The sequence below is a fragment of the Cebus imitator genome, unplaced genomic scaffold (genome assembly GCF_001604975.1).
Source record: "Cebus imitator isolate Cc_AM_T3 unplaced genomic scaffold, Cebus_imitator-1.0 Scaffold84, whole genome shotgun sequence".
Taxonomy (NCBI): Eukaryota; Metazoa; Chordata; class Mammalia; order Primates; family Cebidae; genus Cebus; species Cebus imitator.
This window is the reverse complement of record NW_016107399.1, coordinates 4,417,584-4,427,669: the sequence shown is the minus strand read 5'-3', so window position 1 is coordinate 4,427,669 and position 10,086 is coordinate 4,417,584. Positions and strand designations below refer to the sequence as shown.

The 10,086-nt window shown below is 48.3% G+C and overlaps 1 protein-coding gene across 1 annotated transcript in view; it reads left to right on the top strand.

The window, feature by feature from the left end:
• The window catches only part of GPR161 (G protein-coupled receptor 161), a 51,004-nt gene extending 41,217 nt beyond the window's left edge, over window positions 1-9,787 (top strand). The window contains exons 7-8 of the mRNA XM_017534030.2: window positions 1,989-2,108; window positions 3,855-9,787. Coding sequence (XP_017389519.1) covers window positions 1,989-2,108; window positions 3,855-4,120 — 386 coding nt within the window. The 3' untranslated portion in view covers window positions 4,121-9,787. The remainder of the gene's footprint in view (window positions 1-1,988; window positions 2,109-3,854) is intronic.
• The last annotated feature ends 299 nt before the right edge of the window (window positions 9,788-10,086 follow it).

Here is a 10,086-nt window from a genome sequence, read left to right as displayed (position 1 = left end):
GGGAAGGTGGGGAGGTGGGGGAGAGGAGGTGAGGGACGTGGGGAGGTTGGGGAGGAAAGTCTCTGTCACTACCCAGGCCGTTTCCCCATTCCCGGACAACTAAAGGGATCCAGAGGCACTGTGACATTCATTCATTCAGCACACAGTTGCCATGTCCCTGCCTTGGCCAGACCCTGTGCCAGGTGCTGGGGGCACAGTGGTGAACTGCCACTGTTGTGGAGAATTCAGTTCATAAAAGACTGAACTGTAAAGTATATAAAGATTGTAAAGTATACCATACAATTCTTGTTGAATGGTGTACTTTAAATGAGTCAGTTACATGGCGTGCGAATTACATCTCTATAAAACAATTTTTGAAAGACAACGAACGTGTAGAGAGCTGTGAAAGGGGAAGCCAGAGCGGTGTGGGAACCTGTGGGTGCTATGGGTAGGGAAGTTAGAGAGGTTGCTCTGAGCAGGCCGTGTTGAAAGCTGAAGCAAAAGTGGGAGGTGCCCCGGGGCAGGGAGTGAGGGGATGGCATTGTAGGCAGAAGAAAGAGCATGGGCCAGGAGCAGTGGCTCAAGCCTGTAATCACAGCACTTTGGGAGGCTGAGGTGGTTGGATCACCTGAGGTCAGGAGTTCAAGACTAGCCTGACCAACATGGTGAAACCCCGCCTCTATTGAAAATACAAAATTATTAGTGGTGCCTGCCTGTAATCTCAGCTACCCAGGAGGCTGAGGCAGGAGAATTGCTTAAACCCAGGAGGCAGAGGTTGTAGTAAGCCGAGATTGTGCCATTACATTCCAGCCTAGGCAACAAGAGTGAAACTCAAGAAAGAGAGAGAGAGAGGGAGGGAGGGAGGGAGGAATGAAGGAAGGAAGGAAGGAAGAAGAGTGCGAGTGAGCGAAAGAGTGAGAGAGAGCGAACATGGGCTTCGGGGCCCACAGACCTGGTGTGAGTCTCAGCCCTGCCCTTTGTTCACTGTGTCTGTATCAGGAATGACGGCCATCGATTTAGCCCCTGCTGTGTGCAAGCACTGTGCTAGATGGTTACATGTCTCAACTCAAAATCCCCACAACTCCAGGAGGTAGATTGTCTGATGACCCCTGGTTTACAGACGTGGAAAGATCCTGAAGCATTAAATAACCTGCCATTGATCCTAGGCCTGTCCGACCCCAGCCTGTGTGTTTAACCACCGTGTTCTACCTCCCAAGGGGCTGTTTCTTCTGTGTGTCGGGTAATCATACCTCTGCGAGGTGCTCTGAAACAGCATCTGAAGAGCTCCAGGCTTCCCTTTCTTCCTCATTTTCTGAGCTTCAAGGCCTTGATGGATTGAAAGCTGGAAGCTAAGAACAGGGCTGGATCTGACACTGGTCCTGGGGTCTGGGCAGGGCACTGTTGAGTGATTAGTCCCACCTCAGCCCTTCCTTCCCTCTGCCCCATCTTCTTCCCTCTGCCTGCTCTGCCCACCTATCTCTAGGAGGATTTCCCTGACCTTCTGCCTTTGTTTCCCCACTTTTTAGGGGTATATTTGTCAATTGTTTTTTCATCCCCAAAGAACTCTACATTTTGGAGCTTTAAATGTTTATTTAGTACACCATATTTTAACTATGGTGATAGAAATTCAGACTGTAAGAAGAATCACTCAGAATATAAACTTCCTTTTAAGAGGACCCTCTCCTTGACTCCGCCCTTCTCCCCATGTCCCTTCCATGCCGGATGCCACGCTTCTGGGTCTGGTCACTGTGGCACATAGCCCCCTACCTCACATAAGTTGGCTGCATTTTTTTTGCGTGGTTGAAGCAGCCTCACTGGCTGTCTGCAAACTCCCTGCAATAGGATGGCGGGTGGGCGTTTCTTGGGTAAATGCTGTGGGGTAATCAGCAGCGCTTGATTATGGGTTTGGATGAACAGGAGAAAGGGGAGGAAGGGGTGCTGAGAGGGGGGCAGAGGCCAGGAGGACTTTGGACTGTAGTTATACATGCACAGTCTGCCTGTTGTTCTAGGGACAGATGTGATGCTGCTTGAGGACTACACGTCTGAGGACAGCCCTCCCTCTCACTGCACTTGCCCACCCAAGAGAAGGAGCTCAGTGACATTTGAGGATGAAGTGGAACAAATCAAAGGTTGGTTTCTGTGACTGATTGCTTCAAGAAAACAGAGGAAAACCAAAAGGATCTAAGGACAATTCCTTGGTTGTCACTGGCTCCCAGCATGGAACATACCAGGGCTCTGTCCCTTTGCCCACTGCCTGGTTACTCCCAGCCCTGCTCATCTCACCTGAGTCCTTAGGCACCCAGCTCTCAGAGCAAGCAGCATGAAAGGCTGGGCACACGATGGCTGTCAGGCTACACACACATACCCCACACATGTTCACACACAGCCCAGATCCTGGCTAAGGTGTGGCTATAAGTGAACCTGCTTTCCCTGAGCCTCAGTTCCCTCCTGTGGAAAATGAGGTAATGGCCCAGTGAGTCTACCTGCTTTCCTGGAGGCCGAAGCTGCCATCTTCCTTGTCCGTTGCCCTTAGGGCGGTGATGGCCCTTGGGTCCTGTGAGAATGAGCTCTGCTGCAGCCCAGTCTGTACATTTCCCTCCCATCTTTTCCCCACTCACCCCCAGCACTGTTGTTTACTCTGGAACTTGGAATTCGTTTTCCATCCATACATGCTGATTAGGAGAGTGACAAGAGCCATCCAGACGCCAGCATGACTGGCTGTGGATGTGGTGGAGGCCAGGGGCTGTACATCAGGAGGCTCTTCAGAAATGTTGAAAATGGAAATAAATAGGGGCTCTGTCTGAGTTTTAGGTTCATGATTAATCCCATCTCTTCTCCACAACCCTACCCCTCCCTGAGTTCAGAATGATGGAGAGATCGTCACAGAGGTCAACAGTGGATAATAGATCATTCGCTTCACTGGCAAAGCAGATTCTCGAACAGAGCTTGGGCCAGCAGCCTCATGGGCTTTGTAATATATTGCCCTTCTATAGGAACAAATGAACTGAACACACCCCAATCCCCAGCCCAGGTAGGGCCACACTTGCTCATCACTCCTGCTTTGTGGGGGTGGCAGCTTGAATAGCACCCTCCCAGCAGGGACTCCTGCCACGAGTGAGTGGGAGGGCAGAGAGCGGCTGGAGGTCCCTCCAACTTTCCCTCTTGAAAAGTGGGGTACAGGTTGCCTACTCTCCAGAAAATGTAAAGAGGAGAGGATACATTATTCCGCCAAAATGTCCAGAGGAAATAGGCAGTGAGTTAATAATAACAGGGCACAGGTTGTGAAATTGGAGGGCCCTCCCTGTCTCCCTTCTGTTCATGTTAGTTTCAGGGCTCCTAATCCTGGGAGGGGACTTGAACCTGTAATGTCACGTCCAACTTTGAGGTTCTACATGGGGAATCTCTGAGCAAAGATGGAGACGAAAGATGACATTAAGGCTTGTGGAAGCCTATGGACATAGATATTACACTGCTTCAGGGAGCTCAAAGGCCAGAATATGCTTTCAAAGATGTGAAAATGTTGCTTAGCATTAGTAGAAAGTATTTATCAAGTCTACCATGGGCCAGACCTAGGCCAAACATGTTGGAATTATCTCCGTTAGTAATCACAGTAACCCTACGGAGCAAGAGCTGTCTTATTATCTTCTCTTTACAGATGAGGAAACTGAGGCTAGATTAAATATTTTTTCCAAGGTTGCCCAGGTAGGAAGTCAGGGAGTCAAAGCTTTTGGCCTAGGAATTGAACTTTGAAACCCACGCCCTCACCTGTGGTTTGCCTCCCTCCCTGGGGGTGGAGGAGCAGCAGCAGGCTTGTCCCTAAGGTAGTCCCCAGGCCTGCCTCCTCAGCTGACTTTTTTTTCTTCCTTCTCCCTCAGAAACTGCCAAGAACTCGATTCTTCATGTGAAAGCTGAGGTACACAAGTCACTGGACAGTTATGCAACCAGTTTGGCCAAAGCCATTGAGGCCGAAGCCAAAATCAACTTATTTGGGGAGGAGGCTTTGCCAGGGGTCTTGCTCACAGCACGGACTGTCCCAGGGGCTGGCTTTGGGGGCCGCCGAGGCAGCAGAACTCTTGCGAGTCAGAGGCTGCAGCTGCAGAGCATCGAAGAAGGGGATGTTTTAGCCGCTGAGCAGAGATGAAGCCCTGGGGTGCCTTGGGGCTGCAGCCCGGGAGGCCGGCCTGAGGAGGAGTTCCCATCACCGTCTGTGCCGTGGCCTTGGGAGCACGTCACTGTGTACAGCTGGCCACACACAGGGAAGGAGCAATATCTGGTGTGCAGCCACCAGGACAAGGGCTGAAAATAATGTCTACCGTCTATGCTTCAGCGTTTCCAGAGACCACATGTGAGCTTCTTTTAGGTCCCAGTGATGGGACCAGAACATCTAAAGCAAAAAAAAAACACACACACAAAAAACCCAAAAATCAAACAAACCAACCACATATAGAGATGTGGCCGTGGCTTTTTGGGAGGTGGGCCACGGGAGGACCAGAGATGAAGGGCTTGGAAGGAGATCCCCACATGCATCATTTTCTCCTCTTCACACCTGTGTGCTGGGAGTCCAGCCGTGCACTGTGCCAGAGCCCTCAGGAGGAGAACCCTCTCAGTGTACTGTGGAGGATGGCACAACACTACTTCCTAATGACACGCGACCATCCTGGTGCTTCTGCATGGTTGATGCGGGCAGTGTGGGACCCTGAGTTCTCGACTAACTGGTCCGCAGAGAGAGCACCCAGGAGCAGAGCGCTTCAGAGCAGCCTCAGCGGCGCCACCTGCTGGTGCTAGTAGGGGCAGCCACAGGCCTCTTGAGGACGGGCCCACCCTGCCCACTGCCCTACTGACAAGTTCTTTTGTATTTCAAAAGGGAGAAACCACTATAAAAGACAGGAGGAATGGCAGACACTAGGTGTTTCGTTTCTAGAATTAAAAATAAATCCATTTAAGACGCACAACTGTTTTACCAGGACTGCATGGGACTAGTGAAAAGCACAGCCAGGAAATAGAGAAACTGTTACTTGTTTACATGGGAAAGCCTAATTAGACTCTATGTGTGATGTGTGAGTGACTGATGAAAATACAGCTGTCTTCGGTTCCGCAGGGCACACTCCCGAAAGCAACAGTTACTATTATTACAAGCCTGGCGTAAAAGAAGATAGAAGCCTTGGACTCAGAGCCAGGAAACCCGGGTTCTTGGCCCATCACTGTCTTCGTGTACGCTTGTCATTTGGGACATCCTGTCACGTTTCTAGGTTCTCTATAAAGTGGGAAAAAGGACGGGGGAGTTGGTTTGGTCTCCAAGATCATTTCCAGCTCTCATTTTTAATGTTGTCTGGATTTGTAAAGCAGAGATAGAAAAAACACAAAAGCAGAGCCACAGACTGACCTCTGTTTAACTCTGGAATGTGGTTGCTCATGTACATGTGAAGTGCGACCAGATCGGGGTTCTGTGGCCTTGTCTGCCTTGCCCATTAGAGCACAGTCTGGATAGAATGCCAGCCACCAAGATGCGTGAGGGGCAGGGTCACCACCTCAGAAGGGGAAGCACAGGCATGTGATTGGGATGGTTAGACCTCTCTTCTCCTCCCTTTGAGTTGGAACAGCAGTTGACGTTTGGTCCTGGAGTCATTGCTATGATGCCTGGGGAAGCCGCTGGATCTCCTCTTGCGTCTGCCCTTCAGCCTGCGTGAATAAATAAGTTCAGGACTTCTCTGCTTTGGTTGGCAGAAGGTAGATTCCAAGGAGATCTTGGTGGCTGCTAAGAGGTAGCTATTCTAGAAAGTGAATTAAATTACCCTTGTGTTGCTTTCTTTGGGGCCTAGCTAGCTCCTGGTGAGGTAGTGTCTCTGTGTTGTGTGGCAGAAACCAGTGGTTAGCTGGTCCCCTGGTCTGCAGTTTAATCAATGACCTTTCATGAGGCCTGGAGTCTTGCTACCTGTGATGACTGAACTCAACAACTATTCCGGGTCACCTGGGTGCCAGGCACTGGCCTAGCTTCTGGAAGGGAGTGGGAAGGTGCAGAGGGCAGGTTCACCTGTGCAGGTCAGACACTCCGCTTCCATTACTGAATGGCATTGCTAAGTCTGCTTGTAGTTCACGTTTTCCATATATATTCTCTGTATGTATTTTTTCTGGCACTTGTCTAGTTTCTGAAGGGACCATATTCCTGATCAGCTAGTGTACACAGAGGTGGAACAGGGCAGAGAGACCTTTATCTCTAGGATGGGTTGCTGGTTAGGTATAGGCATACTTGAGTGCAGCCACTTGGCTTTGAAACCCAAGGATGGGATAAAGCTCCCCTGACTGTACTAGATTGGGCTCCAGGGAAAGAACCCTCAGACCGCCTCCCACTCCCCCACTGACCCCACACTAGCTGGGATATAACAGAATTTAATCTAAATGAATCTAGAAATATTGTATTTCACAAAAGGATTCACTGTATTTCCCTTTTTAAAATATATTTTACTGAGGTCCAATTCATTTAGTTACCTACCAGACACTGCACATCCACTTTGTGCAAAGCACCTGGCTAGGCGCTGTAGGCAAAACCACTGAAGTGTGCACTCTCATTTAGGGAGCAGGACCTGGAGGATACTGATTCTAATAACTAGCAAAGAAGTCAAGTAGTGCTTATAGAAAGAAGTGCGGTTTCAGAGGGAGGTAGATATTTCCAACTGTGGAATTAGGGATGGCTCCGTGAGGTAGGTGACAGTTTGAGCTAAGTCTTGGAGGATGTTTGGCAGCTAGAATCATATTTTTCATATTCAGGAATTCAAATTTGCCTTTATTCAGCTAGAGAGAGAGAGAGAAGGGGTGGGTGGGGGAGAAGGAAAGAATTTTCACACATTCTGAAGTTCCCAAGAGGCATTTTTGAGGATATCTGCCATTAGTGCAGAAGGTCAAAGCCCCATGTACCCCCACTAAACCCTGGCTCATTAGCTGTAAACTGCTGTGCAGTGACCTGCAGCCTTCCTGATGGGACCACGTGGACAGCAGCACATGAAACATTTTGCTACTTACTAGCTTCAACACCTCAGTCCTGTGTCTTGTGGTTTTGACATGACCACATTTAGAACTGCTGCCCATCTCTGCTTCTTTCACTGAGATTTCTGCCTTACTGGGTCCCTGTGCTATGCCACAGATATCACATTTGGGGTGGTTTTGACCCAGAAGGCATTGGGAGTCCCACATTACAGAGCACACGCACAGCTCAGCACAGCCATTTCCCCGGCCAGAGGCACCAAGAGTGAAGTTCAGGCCCTTAGACACTAGGTGGCAGCGGCGTGGCTGTGCAGAGCTAAGGATGAACCTGAGCGCTTTTTTGCCTCTGGCTGAGCGCTCGTTTTGAATTCCTTTGCCCTCATCGTGTAGTCCAGGGCCTTGGTGACCAAGGACCACCTGGCTAGCCTGCTTACATGCATGACCCCATCCAGGTTCACAGGTCTTGCCACTGAGTGATGTTAGATAGATCACTGCTCCTGGAGAAGCAGAGTTGAGGAGTGCAAGACAAGGGCCATCTGGTGCCCGTGTTCCTTGATTCTCATTTGGGGAGCTACTACGTGGTCTTTCTGTAAACAAGTGAGCAACCAGTGAGACTAAATATTTGCAATAGACAGGCTAAGGAATTTGGGTTGAGACAGGAGAGGGAGGAAATGTGCTTTGATAAATGACAGATTATTAGTCTGTTCAGATTTACCTATGTATTTTTCCATCCTGACAATATGCCACTTAGATACCTGCAAATTAGACATGTCTCTGGATAAACCACAAGATATACACTCACGACACATGTTCAGGCTTGAGCACTGGCTGTGTCCTGTCTGCAAGGAACTCTGAGGATGGTGTGGCTATAAAGAGGGGGCAGTGAGCTGGCATGTGAGTGCCTACTGTGGGCCGGACCTGTTTGACATTTGAGTGCCTGTGATGTGCTAGGTGCTGTGTTAGGTACTTCCAAATGCTTTCTCTCATTTCACTGCAGTGCAGATGTGACATAGTGGGGATGGTGAAGACAGGTATGGTTAAGTTGTGAGTTCAGATCCTGTACTTCCACTTATTACCTGGGTGTTTTCAAGCAAGTCACGTAGTATTTCTGCTTGAGTTTCCTCATCTTTGAAGTTTCGTCATCTGTTTCTGTGCGGAGACACACAGAATTGAGGGAGGCCTCCATCGCAGGGTGATTGTCTGGATTCTATGGGGAAATACTTGGAAAGCCTGCAGCACAATGCCTGGGGTGCAGCTGAAGCTGGGCCACTGGTGTTTCTTCACAGTGTCTCCGTGCAGAGGGTGTATTCTTGTTTTACAGGGATCTCTATAACGCAGTGAGAATCTTGAAAAGACAACTGTTACCCAAATGGAAGGTGTTAAAAGTTGTTGCCATGGGAATTATCCTATTTGTTGCACAGCAAGGAAGGACTTTTGGGGAAGCAGGGATGTGGTGAGGAAGAGAAGGCAATAGAGAGGAGAGAGGAAAGACTAAGTAGCATCTGGAACCTGAAAGGTCTAAGGGAGCCGAAATGAGATTTTCTATTAAAAATGTCTATGCCACTGGCCTGTTTATACAAAAATAAAATAATTCTAATTTGTCCTGAATGACTATCAAAGATGATCAAACCCCCAGGGCCTGGTGTAGCCTTCCAAATCATAGCACAAATACAGCTTGACCTTCCTTACAGTCCAGAAGGGACATTCTCCCTGAGAAATGCCCTTGGCTGCTGAGGACAGCTCTGTTCTGTAGTGACAGAGTGAATGCCTGGCTGTGGCTCTTGGGTTCACAGAATCCCTAATCCTCCAGGCCCCTAAGAGGCAAGGCAGGGATGCTACTCACAATATATGCAGCACCCCAGATGGAGCCTGTGGGAGAGAGAGAGGAAATCACCATCTTCACCCTAGGCAAAGGAGAATGGTTGTGATCAGCCATATATGCCTGCAAGAAGGAGCAGAGCCATATTGTTCTTGTGGGTTGGGAGAGGGGACACAGAATCCAAGGAAATTGTCTGAGGTCTCAAGCCAGAGTCAGAGCCAAACTCCAGGTATTGGCCAAATGGCTGAGAAAAGCAAGGAGCCAGTCTTACCGGTCAAGGAAGATGAGGGATAGTTGAGAGTCATCAGTATCATAGAACAGGCCAGCAGGGCTTTATTAAGTAGGTAGAACTATTGTAAACCAAGGATCATGGGAGATATTAATATCTGCTGGCCAGACCTAAAAAATACTGAAAGCCCAAGGAAAGTGACTGGACTCACTGGAAAGTATCTAACAAATACTTTGGATTCCGTAGTATTTCCAGTACATTGAAGGTTCCTTTGAAAATATCAAAGCACAAACTCAAATCTGCACAAGATTATAAAAAGCACAATTTTGGTCAATGTTGTTTTTAGGAGAACATATAGACAAAGCTGTGTTCATTTCCCTCAGCAAGCATTTTCCTGGAAAACATTAATAGCTTAAGAATCAAATGCCACTTTTGTTTTTCATTCTTTCACTAGTTTGAAATACCACAAATCACAGGTGAGTCATCCCTCCCAGAGGAAAAGACAGTCTAGGGAGGATCACAGGCCCCGGCAGACAAGGCCACACTGAGAGCAGGAGGAAACTGCATGCTTAAGGGACGGAGTACCGTGCTGTGTTCTGATAATGGACCCCTGGATGCAGAAAACAAAAAACCCAAGCTAATCCTGAAATATATTTAACTTGAAGTCTTTGGATTTTGTTAAGATTAAAAAATGTTTAGGATTATTATAAATCAATATTTATAAACAAGCAAAAGTGTATTTAGAATTGTTGACCTGATTAAATATGTTTTTGCTATGTGTATAGCTGTGGGAATGGTGAATTTGTACTTGTGGTCTGTGGACTTTGTTGAGTGCCTTTACCTTTCTCCCATTTTCTTCCATTGCCATTGGCAATAGGCAGCCATATACCTCCTGCTAACCTCCCTTCCCATGGGCTAAAACGAGGGAGACTGAGCAGAAAGGGGTGGATTGCTGCAGAATTGGTGGGGAAGTGCCCACACCAGTCACCTGGAAATACTCATCCATGCATTTTTCATCAGTTCCTCCAAGGCAATTATATTCAGAGCACTGTTTAAATGACCTACTTCTCACCATGCCCAA